At 39.9% G+C, this 19,625-nt stretch overlaps 1 protein-coding gene and 1 long non-coding RNA gene across 4 annotated transcripts in view; one reads left to right on the top strand and one right to left on the bottom strand.

Moving 5' to 3' along the window:
* The first annotated feature begins 690 nt into the window (after nt 1-690).
* LOC144060417 (histone deacetylase 4-like) overlaps nt 691-19,625 on the top strand; it is a 110,545-nt gene continuing 91,610 nt past the window's right edge. For 2 of the 3 annotated variants that reach the window (XM_077579954.1, XM_077579955.1), the window contains exons 1-6: nt 691-1,008; nt 1,094-1,203; nt 1,387-1,590; nt 2,335-4,507; nt 4,751-4,857; nt 5,087-5,307. In XM_077579954.1, coding sequence (XP_077436080.1) covers nt 4,844-4,857; nt 5,087-5,307 — 235 coding nt within the window. In that variant the 5' untranslated portion in view covers nt 691-1,008; nt 1,094-1,203; nt 1,387-1,590; nt 2,335-4,507; nt 4,751-4,843. Of the gene's footprint in view, nt 1,009-1,093; nt 1,204-1,386; nt 1,591-2,334; nt 4,508-4,750; nt 4,961-5,035; nt 5,308-19,625 lie in introns of all 3 variants that reach the window. The other variant, XM_077579956.1, reaches the window with a different exon arrangement.
* Nucleotides 15,482-19,625, bottom strand: part of LOC144060419 (uncharacterized) — a 29,773-nt gene continuing 25,629 nt past the window's right edge. Inside the window, exon 3 of the long non-coding RNA XR_013295919.1 lies at nt 15,482-16,245. This is a non-coding gene — a long non-coding RNA (uncharacterized LOC144060419). The remainder of the gene's footprint in view (nt 16,246-19,625) is intronic.

Genomic DNA, 19,625 nt, shown 5'->3' on the forward strand with positions numbered 1-19,625 from the left:
TCTTTGTGCAACCATATTTAAGTTTGTATTTTCCTCTTAAAAGGATTTCAACTTTTATGTCCATGTAAAAGGTTAAGCCCAAACTGTAAAATCAAAATCAGCTGATTTTGTGTTCTCGCTTTAGTGTTGATATCTAAGGTAAGCAAAAAAAAAATTAAAAAAAAATTGCGGCTGCGGCAAAGGGTCATGTGTTTACACCGAGATTATTATAGTTTTGGAATTTAGTTTTTAAATTTAGTTTTAATTTGTTCTCAGGGTGGTTCTGTTACTAGTTTTAGTTATTTAAAAATGCTTTGTTTTAATTTAGTTTTAGTTTCTGTAATAGTTTTTGTTTTTAAAAAAGTGTATTTCTTGTGCACAATAAAACACTGGTAAAAATAAAAAAAAGTAACGCATTTTTTACCAAGCTTAGCATTTCGGCTGAATTTTTTTTTTCTCCCGCCAACCTGCACCAAAAGCAAGTGACGCATGGAGTGACGTCATCTAAAGGTGCTTTTCTATTGGCTGCTGCTAGATGACGTCACTAATGTTGACACTTTCAAACGTGCACACACACGCACACAAAAAAACGTCCTTGTTCTGGTTAATAAAAAAATAAATCATCCCCAAAAACTGCTGCATTAAATTAATTACCAAAGACTAAAACGGAGGACATTTTTGCTATAATTGTAGTTTAGTTTTCGTTTTTTTTTTTAAACCCCCCCAAAAACATTTTATTTTATATTGTTAACGAAATTGTTTTTTATTTTTATTTTTGTGTTAATTTTCATTGGTTTCCACTGCCGTGCCTCAAGAAATGTATCACACAAAACGTGCACATCTGCTCTTTGAAACAAGACGCAAGCCTCCCACCGCCACCGCTTGCCTGCTTTTGTTTGTCGTTAGCGCCAGATCCAACCCGGTGTCCTACTGTTGCTCGAAGCAAATTTGTGAGTGTGGAACGCTCCCCTCGGCCTCATGGAGGCAAAGTGATGTTGATTGCGAACTGCTGTCCTCCATCGCTGCACTGTAGGAACTCCATTCAAGTGCATCACAAAAGTGCCTCTCTCATATTGTTGAACAGCCAGCTTCAGAATTGGGCTTTTCATTATAGGATTGCGGGGGAGCTGGAGCCCATCCCAGCCCACGTCTGCTGCAAGAACTGGATTACACCCTGGGCTCGGCTCATCGCCAGTCAATGGCAGGGCACGTTGCAGCCAAACAGTATGTGGATGGGGTTACTTGCACGACACGAGACCGCCCCCTCAAAACGGGCTAATGTCAGCAAAAAAATAGAGCCTGCACAAGTGCGGTTGTTCACAGCTGGAGAGAAAATTTCCCCAGGGAAATCGAACCATGTTAGAAAAAAAAACATCCTGTGCTTTTTCTTGACATCTTCATTTGCAGTGCCACTTTACGGTTCGGGTCCTCCATGAGTGGAAAGTGGAGCAGGAAATTGGCAAGTGGGCTCCTGGTGAGCAGGCTGCTGCCATTTCCTGTCTGCGTGCCAGCCTTGCCAGATGTTTGTACGTGTAGTAATCCCCGCTCAAGGTCCGAAAGCAGGGCTGCTCAAAGGCAACATCTTGACAGGTTAGAAAGATCATTCTAAAGGTATGTTCTTTGTTTAAATACTTAATGCCCATCATTTTTAATTACTGCACAACTAATTTGATTCAAAATGATTATACTATTTTTGTACAATAGTTATTTTTTTATGTGTTTTATTTGTATTATAATTTATTTTCAACTTTTTAAATTTTTGTCAAATTCAGGAAGTACTTATAAAAATATATACACATTTTTTATGATTTCTAAATCATTCCATAATAATAATTAACCAGTCATTTAATAATGTTTATTTGACTAATACTGTATTTTTAACTAGTTTATTTTAATAAAAGTTAATTGTTGCTCATTTTGTGTAATTTTTGATTGAATTATAAGTAACCAATATTAAGATAAGAAATTGCTATTTAAAAAAATATTTTTGTAAAATATTTGTGTTGATCTTAAAGGTTATTTACAATTATTTTTAATAACTATAATTAAGCAATTATTTAACTAGATAATTAAAAAAAAACTATTTTGCTATTTAAAAATGTTTTTGTAAAAAAATAAAAATGTTGATCTTAAAGTTTATTTGCAATTATTTTTTAATAATATATTTAATGTAATTATTTAACTAGATACAAATTTTAACTTTTTTGTTATTTTAAGATGTTTTGTGGGGGAAAAAAAGTATGCCTGTATTTTGTTTTCATCATACCAAAATATTCTATATTTTGTAAAATATGCTCATTCTTATAATGTACCTGATTTATCAATTGTATTTAATGAATACATTAAATATTACAGGAGTGTGGATGCTGGCAGGTCTGATTATAGAATGGAGCGGGTCCATACATGAGGGTCATACATGGCCCACCGCCTTCGGGTCCCACGAGAGGGATACCCCACAGATCAGTTGCAAATGTGCGACCCGCATGCATCCATCCACTGCGAACCCGCTTTATACTGTACTTCACGTGACATCACAAAACACGAGACGTGTGCCCCCGGGCTCATCCTCTCCATGCAGCTCTGTTGACTGCAGCGCTCCAAAAACACACTTGGCAACACCGCGCACAACAGCTGGCATCCAGCTCGCTGCCACGGCTGCTTTTCAATGTTTGGCCTGTGCCAAAGCAGATTACGGCAGCAGATTCGCTGTGAATTCTAACACTTGATTGTCTCGATTAAAGACAATTAGCTGTCTTCATTTCATTTGTTGTAAGTGATGACTGGCATGCTAGTGGTTGGCACGCCTGCCTCGCACGTTTGCGGTTCTGGGCTTGAATCGTTTGCCGGGTAAAAAAAACATTCAAAAACCTGCATGTTAGGTAGATTTGATGAAATTGTATATAGGTACGAATGTGAGTATTGTAACATGGTGGCTGACTAGCCATGGACGGCGCATCTGGATAGCCAAAACAAGGAGGCGCCACCTTGTGGCGTGGTGTCATACTGCGGATTGTTACAGTATGAATGGTCTTTTGTATTTGCTGTACTTGCGGCATACTTCAGGGTGTCCCTCTAAATAGTAAATTAAATGATATTACTTTTTGTACCATGAACAACACAAACAATCCTTTTCGGGGGTTCAGGCGGGGTTGAGTGTGTACCATGTTGAGTTACGTAATTGCTGCTAATTAATCCACTACAATGCTACCCGTGTTTGATACTGTTGTCCGCAGTATGACACCGCGCCACAAGGTGGCGCCTCCTTGTTTTTGTTATTCATACGCTGCACCTTTTCTTTTTGCCGTCAGTGTATTTTATGCCATGGATTTGTATCACTGATCTGAATATATTACTGGATACACTTTTGAAGCCGCGAAGCCGCCATATTACACCTCCCAAGAAACTTACATTATCGAAATTGGAGAACATTTGAGATAGTACAGTACTTAGGGAGAAACAGCATGATTTATAATGTTTTAAATTTGAACATAAAACATAAACGAGGACTTCAGACATTTTACAACTTGCCTTAAATACATGTATGAATTATATGCTTGATGATGTTTACAGGCGGAACTTGTTTATTTTTTATTCAAGAATTGTAACTGTAATTCAAAAAGGGGGTCTTTTTAAAATTTGTAAAATTTTGTTAAAAAATCCATCCATCCATCCAGACCTTAATGAGGACACGCACTGTTACAAAATGGATGGATAGATTTATTTGAAGGGCTGTTGTTTTCCAAATAAGAAGTCATTATAGAGTCTGTGACGAGCAATTGCTTGAAAAGTAGGACTCCGTGATGCTCAAAATTGGATTTAGATGACATTTAGGAAATTGATGCAGTAAATGCTGTCGTGTTGCACCCTGTTACAATTATTTCTAAACCAAATAGCTCACACCCACTGGTACCCAGCCCTGCTTTTACAGAAAAGAGCCCAAGGCATACACATCGCAATTACACATATTATGACATAATTGTATCCTTATAAGTTGTTTAAAGGGGAAGCCAAGTCCAAAATGTTCTTTCCAATACAGTAATATAGTTTATGTGCCCCCACCCCCACTAGTCTAAACTAAACTAGTCTATACTGGACTAGTATTGCATTTTATTACTTGACTATCCCCTTACTTTAAAGTTCTCAAAGCTCATGATCAAAATGTAAAAAACAAAGGGAAAAATATGTCACTTTACAACATTTTAGTCATAACCGTATACAAAATATGTAAACGCAAAAAAAAAAATGAACATAGACATACACAACATAAACAACTTGACGTGTACGCAATGAGTTGTCCGTCCACCCTCCGCCAACGTAACGTCCTAGCTGCCAATCAAAGTGACCTTAAAGCCAGGCCCCGCCCCCCCCGGAAATGCACTCAGCGTGTTTGACTGACAGCTGAGTGCGTGCAAGATGAAGTCGCAAACCTGCCTGCTGATCGACTCCACTCACTGACTTCACTGCCACTTTCAACGTCGAGGGATGCTCGCGGAAACCGGCAGACGGGCACCTAAGGGTGAAGACGGAGGTAATGTGTTGTTTCTATCCGAGTCAGGCGTTCGGGAAGCGAAATACAAGACGTAGTCATCATTTTGATGACAGAAATTTGTTTTGTTTTGTGTGAAGTAACGAGGTACAAACACTTGGTTGCTGTACATAAATAGTTCAACAGGCACATCTACTTGTGTATTTATTTGTCTGAAGACTTTTAGCCTACTTCTTACAGTTGAAACATAAATTGTACTTTGTACTTGTTACTTTGTCAAAATAGGCTCGTCATGTTGACAACGGCCTCCGATGATGGCCACGTGACGTCAAAAATGTAAACAAAAAGCGGTCAAGTCAACCGCGATCTCTGGGAAACATGGAAAAACTCAAGTAAGGTGCATTTTGTTAATTGTCATGAACTAATTCAGCATGTTTTTGTTTCTCCTTTACGCTCTTCACAACACAATGCAAAACTGTAGAATGTCCTTTTTACGTAAGTAAGACTTTTAAAGAGTTGTACTTTGAATGGACCTTTAAGTAACAGGGTGTTTTTTTCATTTATTTCTAGGCTAAGCTCCCTGTTTGTGTGATGGAAGCCAACTTTGTGTCTTTCCCCCAGAGGAATGCTGCAGAGTTCCAAATGTGCAGCTCTGCTCCCTCATGACGTCACTGGAGGAAAAGAATTCCCTCTTCAGCCTTTGAGCTCTGGAGAGCAGCTGGTGGCCTCGTGGACGGTGCAGGACAACCGCACAAGCCGCAGCAAGAACACAAACGCATTGTTTTTCCCCCCTCCGAGAAGAGAACAGCTTGCAGCCTTGCACGGGCCAAACCAATGGAAAGGTAAGATTATTAGTTCCCCCCCTCCTTTTCACCTACTTTCAACTGGTCCTTCTCTGATGTGCCTTTTCCCACTCTTTACTTGGATATGTAAATATCTGATTTCCTAAATGACTTAACAGTTGTTTACTTGAAAGTAGACCTGGGATTTATCGATTATTATTATTATTATTTTTTTGTAGTTCAAAACGTGTCCATGTTGAAGTGCACTGCTTCCACTAACAACATTGTGGCTAACCAATTTAGTCATTTGATTGCCATATTTACCTACTTTTGTGAACCCTTTCAAAAATGTATCATGGATTTCAAGTCACTGCCATACATTTCAGATGTTAGTTTTCAGACTAACATTTACGCAATGTTTGAAGTGCTTTGTTTTGCATTCTCGATCATAAGACAATTTGGAGTAAAAACAAAAACTGAAAGCTCGGGCCGCTATCCCTCGTCGGCCCGTTACATCTCCCATCATTAAATATGAAGTTGAGGAGATGAAAGAAAGGAAGGCGGTTATTGGCCGAGGGGGCCAGCGGAGCACTAAAAAGCAGACAAGAGGAAGATTGAAGGCAGTAAAATGGACATCCAGCATTTAATGGGCAACTCGACAGAATCTCTCAGCCTCGACTGATGTGATTTGAGGCTTGATGAATCCTTGTGTTGATCCGATGAGCTCGCGGCCGTGAAGCATTCTCCTCCACTCGGCTTCCTATAGTCCGCCGTAGCCGCAGCTCCAACAATAAGCCCTCTTTTTGGGTGCGCTTGTCCTGACTTTGAACCCGATTCCAAAACTCATTTAGCAAGTGTTGGAAGGGTTGGCGCTTTGGAAAGGCATCCTTGTTTGTGGACATGTTGTGGATATCACGCTAATGGTTACTAATGGATTCTATTAATGGCGCCTTCTTGCTTGTTGTGAAAGGACCATGCTGTGCTGAGGCACGCTTAACCAGGACCATTGTGGACTCGAGGGCCAGCCAGCTTCCTATTTTATCTCTCATTACTTCACAGCTGATCTCTGGCATATGTACTGTATGGACGCCCTTTTGCCTACATCAGCAAATTTGGGCCCAACGATCCTCGGACCAGGGGTCACAATAGTGTGTGAGTTTAATTACCCTGTCGTTTTTTTTTGTTTGTTTTAATTTTTGTTTTTCAATTTTGCTTTTAATTATATAGAATATTTGTCCAATGCAAGATAAAAAAAAAAGTATTGTGCAATAAAGTGTAGTAAACTACAATTCCCAAACAACTGTTCCACTTTCCTTCTTTCGTATGGCTGTACAGTAATTACAAAATAATTAAATTTAAAATAAGGCCCAAAAGCTCATGCTTGAAATTAATTGGCAAAGACAAAAATAAGGGACATTTTTGTTATTATTTTAGGTAGTTTTATGAATATAAAATGTAGTTTTTGTTACTTTTTAATTTTTTTAAAACCATTCTTGTTTTTACTTTTTTTCATATATATATATATATATATATATATATATATAAAAAAATAAAAATAATAATTAATTTTTCAATTTTTGTTTTTGTTAACTCTACTCTTGTGTTGATTGATATTTAGTTTTGTCTTTAAGGGGTTTATTTTTCTTCTTCTTAAGATTTACTGATTGTCACACCCACCTAAGTGGAGTGAAATTAATTCTCTGCATTTCACCCCCCCCCCCCAATTCTAACCCTTAATGCTTTATTTGTATCTTTGCAGCTATTAGCATTAGAATATAGCCAAGTTTCATAATTTTTCAAAAATCAGCAGTTTGAAACACTTTGTTTGCAACAAGGCCCTGGTTGATCTCTCATGCTCTGATACCACCTGCTGGCCGTTTTTGTAATACCTACCATTGCTTCGAGCGTTCTCTTCTGTTGAGAGGCTGCATCAAAGCCTTCTGTATGCTCTGCCCCCCCCCACCCCCATGAAAAAACATATAAATACGTTTTGGGACCATGGTTATATTTAAAATAGAGGATGTTTATCAGTTTTTGGGAGCAAATGAGTTAATAGCAGCAGACCTACTGGGAACTACAAAAAAAAGTTGTCAACTCAAAATTTCAAGGCAGCAAGCTTTGATCGAAAAATTGCTACTCCACATTTCACAACAAAGAAATACGATTTTACAGAACTAATTGTCCCTTGTGTTGACACCCAACTTTTAAAGATACAACTCAGAAATGTGTTTTGTTGTGCTAACATTGTTGCCATTAATGTAAATAATTTACATTTGAAAGTTTTTCCAACTGAAATGACCCGGAAATTACTTAAAAAAGTATATATATATATATATATATATATATACAGTTTATTTTAAATGACTAGATCGCCTTTAAAATATTTGATCTTCTCATCCAACATGCTCGCCATATTAACGCCTCTGGTGGTCTCGCATTCCCTCGGGGTGGTCACATGATGTCCTATATCACATCTTATCTTCAGATCATAAAGTTGTGTCTTTCTAATCACAAGCAGAAATGAAATCGCACGCGAGTGACGTCCTCCAGACTGTCAGACACGACGTTGCCGCCCGCCGTCCTTGTCCTGACACCAGATTGATGCCGTGTGCCGTGGTCACGGTCCGTCTCTTTTCTTTTGGCACGGCGAACAAGCAGCGCAGTGTCTTACGTCACCACGTGTCCGTCCTAGCGGAAAGTGTCACTTCCTTCTTCCCTCGCAGTGCGCCGTTTACTCATTCCTTTTTAACACCCGCTTTGACTCCTCGAGTTAGTCACGCCTGTTGGAGACGGTCAAAACTCAAGTATACTTTATATCCAGTTCCTCATGAATGTCTCTTTTTTTCTTTCTCGATCTTCTGTCCTGAAGTTGATGTTGCGTGAAATGCGGGTGATAAAATGATACACACCGCAGCTAATACGGCGAACATGTCAGCGGGAAATATACGGCTGCTGCTGGCTGAATTATTCATAGTCAATTAGAGCCGAAAACCCGCGGGCTGTCGACATGGCACAAGTGCATTTTCAACGATTCGTTTCATGAGTTATGCAAACGGAGGCCTTTCTTAATTGTTGTTTACTACTTACGATCCCACCGCAGGTTATTTTTACGCCAGCGTGATTGCTTTTGACATTTTCAAACATTTACGGCCCGTCGAGGTCATCCACTCGTCGGCCAATGAAAATTAGACACAGTGATCAACATGCAAGCCTGCGCACTAATTGGAATGTTAATTTAGTATAATGTATCGATTTTTTTTAAATTCGTTTGCTCCCAAAAATGTATAAAAAGGTTTTGTTTTAAATATTGCCATGGTCCCCCAAAAATATTTATACGTTTTTTTGTGTGTTTTTTTTATGCTAGAGCCTACAGAAGACTTTGATGCAGCCTCTCAACTGCAAAGAACACTTAAAGCAATTGTAGTTATTACAAAAAACGGCCAGCAGGTGGCAGCAGAGTATAAGAGATCAACCAGGGCCATGTTGTTGCAACAAGTGTTTTCAACAGATTTGTGACTAATGATTAACCGCAGCTATATTCTAATGCTAATTGCTGCAAAACAGAAACAGATAGAAATATATTATATATTTATAAAAAAAAAAAATCCTGATGAAAGAAGAGGCTCTTATCTTTCTTTTGGTAGGTTCCATGTTTTTATAGCAATAGAACATAATATTCTGTGGGTCTTGCAAAATCAGTCAAAATCCAGTAAAACAGCTGTGAGCGAAGGGGGTTGCTTCAGTGAAAATGGCTGCCAGTGAAAGAGTTAAACACCACTGTTACTGTATAATGAGACATTTTGTGTTTTTTCTTTGTCCTATTGCTATAAAAACATGGAACCTACCAAAAGAAAGATGAGTCTCTTCTTTCATCAGGAACAAAAAAAAGTATATTTCTGTCGGTTTCCGTTTTGCAGCAATTAGCATTAGAATATAGCAAAATGTCATAATTATTCATAATTCTGTTTAAAACAGTGGGGTAAATTGCTTTTTTTGCAACATGGCCCTTGTTGATCTCTTATACTGTACTGTGCTGCCACCTGCTGGCCATTTTTTGTAACTACCATTGCTTTAAGCCACCTCTTCAGGTCAGAAGATGCATCAAAGCTATCTGATTGCTCTAGCCTAAAAAAAAAAACATTTTTGGAGTGCAGGACAAGGTATTAAAAAACATTTTTATACGGTTTTGGGTTTGAATGAGTTAATAACCTGCTTTGTGAATGTTCTTCAGTCTGTTTGTTAATGCGTTCTGATGCTCTGCTTTTTGCATAATGAGTTGCCTTGTGAATGAAATGTGCTATATAAATAAAGTACCCTTGCTTATAGTTGGTATTGGTATCGGCCCTGAAAAAAAACCCCTCTAGATTGTAGTTGTACCTTTTGTCAAACGAGCGACTAAATACCTGAAGACGACTTGTAATGCGATTGTGGTCACATGACTTGGTGACTTCACGCTTGACTGGGAGTAAGCTCGCCACACCACCGCGTCATTGACATTTACGGAAAACCGCTCAATCTTTGCGTGGAATGCGGCGCTGCTCTGAATAACAATATATTATACAATGTCATTATATAAACTGTTTGCTGTTTTTTGAATGACCTTTTCCAAGTGTCAGGCCAAAATGTACAAAAGGCCGCTTGTCTTTTCCGTCCTGGTTGATGGCACTGCCGTTGCTTAATTTTTGTGTTCATTATTCTGTGGCAAAAGTGCGGCTTGCTGACGTCATCTCCCCCCCCCCCCCTCCCCCTTTTGAACTGTGAATAGGGCCTCGGTTTAGTCGGTGCCAAGCGCTTGTACGTCATTGTGGACGTTTGAGGTCATCCGCTTGAACATTGGTGCAAGCCTCAAGATATCCGTGACGTTCTTGTAGCGTTAAAGGAGACATTGTTGAATTTACAAATACAACTTTGATGTGGGTTGCGCTGTGGTTTGTTCTTTTTTTGTCGCGATATCTTGAGTTTGGTGATCCATCATCTTAGCCTATCACACAAGTCATCGGTGCATGTTTTTTTTTAAATTTTTTTATTTGCAGACTTGACATGGGGGATTTTTTTTTAAGTTGAGGCAACAATAAACACACTGCATAATGTTTGCTAGTTTGTGGCCATGTAGTAAGTGTAATTTGTGCGCAAAATATGGATGAATATTATTAATTAATCGTTCCTGGCTGGTTGTTTGCACCTTCCCCATAACAGGACATTGAATAGTATAGTTTTGAACAAAATTGCACTCCATTTGATCACCAAACGCTTATTTAATTGTATCCACAACTAATTATGTGTATATTGTGGTCCCAATTGAAAAGACAAATCCTTTGTTGTGTCTGGGCTTGGTATAATACAACAAAATGATACAAATAAACCTATTAAAAGACTGTCAGGGTTGTTAACAACATTCTTCTCTGTAGTGTCAAATTGACATGACACCTGATTTGTTTTGTTGTAAGCAGACTCGCATTCTAAGCAGAAGACTCCACCCAACTTTTAACAGGTTTAATTCCAGTTGGTTTCTACTTACTGTTTTTTTTTTTTGGGTTCCATCGCATTTCACTTGAGTTTGTTTCAACATTGCCAACTTAGTGACTTTTCTTCCCTCCCCAAAGAAGCTGTGGAGGGTGCGGGTCCGAACACGCTACCATAAAGGGACGATAAAAGCTGATAGGTGCAGTCAGAGTAAAACGGTCAGGGCTCTTCGTACTCATCTGGGCATTGGTGGAGCATGCATGATGTGGAAAAAGCTTTAACATGACCTTTTTAAACGCCACAATGCACTTTTTAAACAAGCCAGTTTAATATATATATATAAAAAAAAAAAATACAACAGCAATTTCATATTTACCAAAGGCTAATAAATAAATGTGCTATTATCTTGTTTGCCTAGCTTGATAAAGCCTTTAGCATGCATTCGCCCCCTGGTGGTTGGCTGACTACTGGTTGAAAAAGTGTTTGTGATTTAAAATGGAAAACTCAACAGGTGATCAGGTTCATTTAATCATGCCTGCCAAAATGGCGATCATGACTAAAATTCGATTAATTGTGCAGACCTAGTAGATACCAAATTGATCCCGAGGAAAAGTCTGGCTTCCTCATCAATGCAGCCACCAAAGTAATACTTACTTTTTTTTTTTTTCTTTAGTTGTAACCAATCCAAAACAAATAGATGCACTGCCAGAATGTTCTCCTCGTTGAGTTGGTCCGAAATGAAAGATGAAGCTTTTAATCTTCAATTTCATGTAAGCTACTCATTCAGTTAGCTGCTCATTTCCCAGGTTGCCCTCCATCTGATTGCTGTACTTAAGCCCTTCTCCATCCATACATGATGGATCGCCCGCCCTTTGCCGTCCTCAATAGCATTTGAGGATCACTGAAGGGCTTTTTGTGCGCCTTAAACCTGGGTGGCAAAGGCTGGCATGTTGACATGCTACTTGGCATTTTGGAGCTGTGTTTATGGCCTTGGACGCCGGAGTCAGAACACACACACACGCACGCACACACTCACACAAACTCTCTCATTCGCCTCCTTATGCCAGCAGCAGTAATGGGTGGTGGGCCTTGGCCAAAGGGGATCTTGCGTCAATAAATAGTGATGCAGCTTGACGCCCCTGCCCGAACACAAACACAGAGAGCGAGAGCGAGTGAGAGCGAGCGAGAGCGAGAGAGAGAGAGAGAGAGAGAAGCCTTGTGTAGTGTGTTACGGCCTACAAGTTGGAGCAAAATCTGAGTGCATTAGTGTGATTATGTATTCTTTATCTTTATTGAAATCGTTTGGGTTCATTTCATGCTGGCCAGCACGGTGCGGTAGTGGTTGGCATGTCTGCCTCGCAGTCAAGAAGTTCATGGTTTGAATCCCCGGCTCAGGCCTTCGCGTGTGAAGTTGGCATGTTGTCCTCACGTGCTTGTGCGTGTAGTCCTGAGTGGATCCCACTTCTCTTGTCAAAAATCCGTTATTTGTCACAAAGCGAGGACCTCCTGTCATTCATTGCATGAGCTTGAGGTCGACTCACTCCCTCTTTGACTGCCAGACGTTTTCAGAAAAGGGAGGCCGTGGGTGCCAGTCGATTTAAGCATTTTGACTGATCTTTCAAGGTCCACAGAAAATTATGTGTTTGGACTATGAAAACACACATACTACCAAATGAAAGATTGGACTCTCATCTTTCATCAGAAAAAAAAGTTTGTTTCTACCTTATTCCGTTTTTCAGTAATCAACAATAGAAAATGGTTAGTTTCACCTCTGTTTTGAAACAAACGTCTTTTAACGTCTTTGGCACTCCTCCATAGGATTTTACTAAACGTTATTTAACGTTTTTGGCAGTCAAAGAGTTAACATTAATATGCGGGCCATCAAATTGAGTCGGCCAAATAAGCGCAAAGTGAGTTAACTTGCAGATGTCTCGATTGCAAGTGTGTGTGTTTCCGTGTCAGACGTTCTGTCAGGTGCTGCATCAGCTCAGGAAATGTGTAGAAAGAAAATAAAGAACTTTCCTCCCCCTCCCAAAAGAATCTTATTCAGAACAGAGATCCATGACAGGTGGTTCTGAATTATTCATGTGACGTCTGGGGAGCCGAGCAGGGATGTGTGGGTTTTATCCCAGGGATTTTTTTTTTTAAGTCTCAAAAAGAGAAAACAAGAAAATTGAGATGACTTGCATTTGTTTTTGTAAAAGAACAAACAAACAATCAAAAAAAAAAAAAAGAAGAAGTACAAACGTGGTGCTGCTATGGTAGCACGTGCATCCAGAATGAATGCTTGTCGTCGGACCTCACACCCGTGTTTGGTATACAAATACAGTCAAACGAGAACCAATAAAATATTTTTTTACAAAGAGAATGTTGTCTATACGAATATAAATTCACCAGTAGTACATACAAACATTGAAGTAGTGCATCTATTTTTGTACCTCTGGTGAAGGTCATTTAAAGTATTGGGTAAAACATCTGCACTCTCCTGTATTATATCACAGTTCCAACAAAGCAGTTTGATTGGACAAGAGTTCTTCCACGATTGGTGATCTACGTGCAGTACAACAGCACTGAGACTTTTAACTGTACATACACAGTTGCGCACTAACACAGAAAATGAGAGAGGGAAAAAAAAAGTCAGAGTGCCTCATTGTTGACGACCCGTTGGGATGGACACTATTTCAGCCAGAAGCGGGCAACTATGTACAAAAATAGTACAAGTATGCCTCTGCATAACATTTTGTCCTTATTATAATAAGGAAAACTGAAAAAATATACAGATAAATAATAATAATTAAATAATAAAAATAAATATAAATATTTTATAAAAATAAAAATAACAATGTATACCTTATAGCCTGTCACGTAAAAGAATTGAAGTGCAACAATTTTCCATGAAATTGAAAAGCCCTAACGCCACCTACTGTTGTGGATGTGCAACCCCGCTATTTCAGAAGGACCGCTTCATACACTATGGGGTGTATGCCACGGAGGAGGCGGGCCTTCCAACTTCCGGGTTTCACACATCAGCTGCGGTTCCGGTTCCGGTTATTCCGCCTTCGTGGCCCTCGGTTGAGCGTTCCCGTCGACGGGTGCGAGTGTATAGTGTGTCTGTCTCAGTTGTCCGGAGCATTTCAGAGAGTTGAGATGCCATGCGTGCTCTTGCACATTGGCAGGAGCGCGCATTTTTTTTTTGGTGGGGGGGGGGGGGGGCAAGGGTGCGAGTGTGGAAACGGCGCTGATGTGTGAAACCCGGAAGTCGGTGGCATCTACCCCCTAGTTACAGCCTGGAAATGAATAGAAAAAGTCAAGCTCCTCTATTGGCTACTCTTGTGTGGACGTGTTGTATTGCCAGTCATTGACATTTGCAGTCGTTTCTCATACGTCACTCCTGTTTAGATTCTGCAATATCTGAAAGGCCATCTTTTTTTGTAATAAAAAGTCCCAGTGGGAGCTTTCTCAAACCCCGCGGTGCTGGATTAGAACAGTGGCTAGTGTCTGGCCCAGCGCCATTGGAAAGTGAAGTATACCCCCCCCCCCCCCATCCCTCCCCCAACTAAAAAAAAGTAGCTTAAACCCTTTTGGCCCGTTTCTTACTTCCAGGCGTTGGTGTGGCTTTGAACCTCATTTTATGAATTACGGCTTTACTCTGAATGTTGAGAACGGTTTGTAGTATTCCTTCTTTCTCTATTTGATGCCGTTTTTCACATCCGTCTTTTCAAAATTGTCTTCAGAGGCTTGGAGTGTTGTTCCCAACTGGAGGGAAGCCCTTTTTGAGCACAAGGGAAGCTGTTGTTGACTCGGACAGATTATAGCCCCACTTATTCTTTCTCCTCTCTTTCTCTTGCTCTCTAATATTTCAACAGTGTTCCGTTCAAGTCATTCAAGTATTTGTTAAGCGTTATTTAAGTTTCAAGCTTAATAAATGTCATGCGTGCAGAAGCAGTGTCGGTTTTATGGACAGAATGCTTTGCAGGCCAAACCGAATTTATTTTATTATTGAAGCTTTACAATGTAAGAAGCAACATGTGGTTTATTTTTAAAAAATTGGACGTTTGAAAAATCTGACTGCATGACAAAAAACACTGATAATCTAATAATCGGGTGTCATTTTTTTGCGCCTTTGGCTGTGCGGTTTGCACTCCAGTTTGTGTGCTGTCTCTTTGTGGAGGCGAAACGTGTAATTACCACTTAGCGGCTTTACAACGGTAGCAATTGTGCATGTGTAACTTCAAATTTAGGCCCAACACTTGAGACGTCGGGCTGAAGTTGTTGAGTTGATGTGACACCAGGCAGCAGGCAGCGACCGTGGACAGTGGACCAGCAGATCGTTGGCTTTGTCATTCGAGACATTCTGTCGGCTCGCGGGGCAGTCCCGATGGCCGTTGCAAAAGATACGGAGATTAAGAACACACGAGACCTCAAAGAGGAACCCATAAGGATTCACATCTGCTACGAAGATTGCAGCATTAGTACACAGTCAATTCTGTAGAGTAAATTGGACTCTATTTCCAGTGGGACCAAATAGACTCCGTTTTAGAGTAATATTTACACTTGGAAGAGAGTAAAATAAAGAATTGGAAAAAATAAAAGTGGCTCAAGGTAGGAACAAACTCACGACCTTCAGGTTGGGAGACAGCTGATCTACTCCCTGAGCGTGTGTTAGTCTATCGCTCGTGTCAGCTTGATCTTCGAGGCTTCGAGAAAAACATCGTTTTTGGTCTCCTCTTGGATATAAGCAAACAGGAGTGCCATAGCTGTTTGTGGTAGAGTCTCCCAAGCTGAAGGTCGGGAGTTTGTTCCTCAACCCTTGAGTGACTTTTTTTCCAATTCTTTATTTTACTCTCTTCCAAGTCTATTCTAAGTCTATTTGGCCGTACTCTAAAAAGAGTCAAATTTACAGAATTGACTGTGCACACATTGTCTGAAGCTTGTAGGTGGGTGTGAATAATGACAGACTCTGGTAACAGTAGAAGTAATGATTCGACTCCTGACTTAACTTATTTGTTCCCAAAAATGTATAAATACATTCTATATTAGTGTCCCAAAAACTTATTTATACGTTTTTTTATTTGTTTTTGTTTTTTTTATGCTAGAGCATACAGAAGACTTTGATGCAGCCTCTCAACTGCAAAGAACGGTTGAAGAAATGGTAGTTATTACACAAACGGCTAGCAAGTGGCAACAGAGTATAAGAGATCAACCAGGGCCAAGTTGCAAACAAGCTCATTTACGCACAGTTCTAAATAGATTTGTGAATAATGATGAAACTTAGCTATATTCTAATGCTAATTGCTGAAAAATGGAAACAGATAGAAATATGTGTTGTTTCCTGATGAAAGAAGATACTGTAATCTTTTCTTTGGTAGGTTCCATATTTCATAGCAATAGAACACAATATTCTGTGGGCCTTGCAAAATCAGTCCAAATCCAGTAAAACAGCCGGGAGCGAAGGGGGTTGCTTAGGAGGACAGCCCGTGGTTATTTCACCATGGCAACACGCCTGGTTGCGATGCTCTGAGCATCCGACAGTTCCTGGCAGAGAAAAAAATCAAAGTGAAACATCGTCAGATAAAAAAAAAATTCTGTAGTAGAACAGATACCGAAAAACTCCATGTAAGTACAGTAAAAAAAAAAAAAAAAAAGTATTTGTGCTTGCCACTGCTGGATTTCAGATAAAGGAACAAAACAGGCAGTGTTGTTGGATCCGGTATTGCGGGATGTCTTTGTGATGCTTGGAGTGTGCCTGTACTACTTTGCATGCGTCTTGGGGATGCGTACAACGGGGACGGCAGGGCAGAGCGAGGTCGGTCAGGTGGCGGTGCGAGGAGGTAATCCGCCCTTGCTTCTATAACCAAAAACAAAATCCAAAGTTCCCAGCAGTTACACAATGCAGTTGAGCTGAGGCTTAGTGCACCCTGGGTCTCCGGAGGCAGAATGAACTTTTCCAGCCACTAATCTGTGTGTACGCCATGAAATTGAGGTCTAAAAATGGACCCGTGAAGGAGCCGCGTGGCTCTTGTGCTCACAAATGACAAAATGTGACAAACCAAATGCATGTACAATATTTTGGCTTCCGAACATATGTACGTTTTGTGCCAATGGGATTTTGCTGTTTGCTTTTTGTTGTCTTTTTTCTTCTTCATTTCCTTTCTGCTTGTCAATCCCATTTTCCATGCTCATGTTTAACTTGTGTGAAGATATTTTCCCAAATTCACAACCGCTTATCCTCACTGTTAAATTAAAAACGTTTGCCCTTTGGAATATTTCGACGTGGACTACACAGTATGAAACACGATCATGTCAAAGCCAAAAAGGTAAGCAGAGCTGTATTGAGTTTTGTTAGGTAAACAGTTTATTGTTGGCTAACGGTGATAGCATCTGATAAGTGGCGCATACCTGAATGCTTGACGGAAAAGTAATTGATCGCTTGGCGTATGTTGACAAAAATTATATTGACAATAATAATAAATGCATCCAATTATGGGTTAGCATTAGCATTATGGGTAACAGCTTGATGCCTCATTAAAAAATAAAATAAAATAAAATAAATGTTCACTATCTGCCAAACTGCGGAGGCAAAATGATGACTTGTATATCAAAAAAACTTGTAAGTTGGGTCACTCGTATCTCAAGGCACCACTGTACCTATATGACAGACTGGTATCCAGTGTCGGTACCAGATGTGATCGGGCTGACAGATGGTATCGGGGTCGCCTAACGAACACGTCACGCTACAGAAATGATCCAGTTGACGTCAAATATTGAAAAGAAATTAAGAAAGATGTCGTTTAAATGACAAAATGTACGGACTGAAATTGTAAAAACGTAAATAAACCTAATAATACAAAAGCAAGATATATTGAATTAATAATAAAATATATTGAATAGATGATATACACAAATGAATTGCCTGAGATGTGACAAATATTGTCAGTTATGACTTTTTGTGATGTATCGTGATTTGTGAACTGCTAAAAAAGAAACCAAACCGAAGTGACGATGTCTGAATCGCGCATTTGGTGCTGCTGTATTGACGTTATCGGCAAGCGCGACGGCGCTTCAATCTATTTTTTATTTCTTAAATCTTAAAGTATCCTGCTTTTACATTCTTAGGTTTATTTACGTTTTGACAATTTCATTCCATACATTTTGTCATTTAAATGACATCTTTAATCTTTCCAATGTTTTGACGTCCACCGGATTTTTTTTCAAATAACTTTATTGAACAATTGTAAACGTCATCGACAGGCGACCCCCGATACGATCTGGCAGCCCGATCACATCTGATGCCGACACCGGTTTTGCAGCATTGGAGTACCGTATCTGCGCCATTTTTTTTATTTCCGATCACGCACAGAGCCTCAACTGTGTTTGTTTATGAGTTCAAGTGTATAACTTGGACATGTTCCTTGCCGTGTCTTTTCAGTTCAGCCATTGTGAAGCTCTCACAGTTCTCATGTGTTTTTTTTTTTGTGTTGTTTTGAAAAGCACCCCACACTAAGCATCAATTATTACAAGCGCAAATCCACCGACTCCTGTTACATTAGCTGCGCTTCCACGCGCCAAACCTTCCCGTCTTTAGTTGTCAACTAGGCTCAAGCTTCACATTTTAATTGCCTAGTGTGACTTACCAGCCAATGAGACTTTTCATGTGGTGTAGTTTTGAACTCAATTAGATGACTGAAAAATCCAGATCAGCCACTGGAAATACTCGTTAAGGTTTTATATACAGTAGTTCTCCGTCAGCCTTCAAGCGAGTTTAGCTCGCTACCCCGCACTCATTGGCTGCCAGCGGCAAAACCCCTGCGGTTTTTACTTGGCATCTCGTGAATGTGAATATGTGCAATTTGAAGTCCTTCTTCTGGAAAGGGCCGTCTGCTTAATAAACACCCCTCGCATAATTGGATGTTTTAAAAATGCCACGCATGGGAGGATTTTAATGGTAAGAAGGCAGCATTCTGTGCTCAGCATTTTAGTAGCAAATTAGTGAGATGAGTTAATAACACGCGAGTCATTTGTCATTCAGGTTTTGTTTGGGTTTCACTTCTGCTATTTTACTAGAATCCATTTCTGTGCGTCAGTCAGCTTCCGTCGACTTGAGGAAACCGACGATCGCAGACAATGCTGTCGAAAGCATGCGGCGTGAACTCGCGAGCGTTATTAGTCAAATGCGTATGAAACCAAGTTTGTCATCCTCCCGCGTTTACAATTTGCCAGATGTCATAACACGCCAATCTCATTACCGCCGCTCTCAGAAGCAGCAGTTTATCACAGGAACAAAACGCGAAGGTACGGTCAAGATTTTAATCTTGTGCCGGCCATATAAATGAGCGCGTCGGATTTCCTTGTATCAAAAATATGGCGAGATGTGTTCTTCTTGCCACGTGTAAACGCAAAGGTGCAGTTAAGCATCAAAAGTACAAGTTTGAGCGCTATATGGTGGCAGCAGTTTACTATTAAGCTCAACATAAAATGAAGAGAATGGCACATGTATTCAAATCGACATAGCCTTTGATAGCTTAATGCTAACGTGTCATGGGAAATGCCATAGACGGGCTAACAAATAGCCTCTATGTGGTGGTCTCATAACGCTTTCAGCAACAGATATTTAAACATATTGTGATTTCCATTCAGTTCCACCGGTAAAGATGATTTGAGATACAATCGTTTGTTACAAACGTCATCACGTAACAAATTAAACCCGTATATTGTTTTCGAGTAGTTCACGTTGTATACAGATGGTTCCGTTGTTTTTTCTTGTTGAATGGCGTTGCAAAACTGAGGTCATGTGTTTTTCCTCCACAATTAGCGGATATATATAGAAAGCAGGGATTATTAGTTTGCAGCAATGTGCCTCCTGTTTGTCGCCCGGGCCCAAAAAGTAAACAGATTGTCTCGTGTCTGCATCGATC

This window comes from Vanacampus margaritifer, chromosome 11 (genome assembly GCF_051991255.1).
Source record: "Vanacampus margaritifer isolate UIUO_Vmar chromosome 11, RoL_Vmar_1.0, whole genome shotgun sequence".
Lineage (NCBI taxonomy): Eukaryota > Metazoa > Chordata > Actinopteri > Syngnathiformes > Syngnathidae > Vanacampus > Vanacampus margaritifer.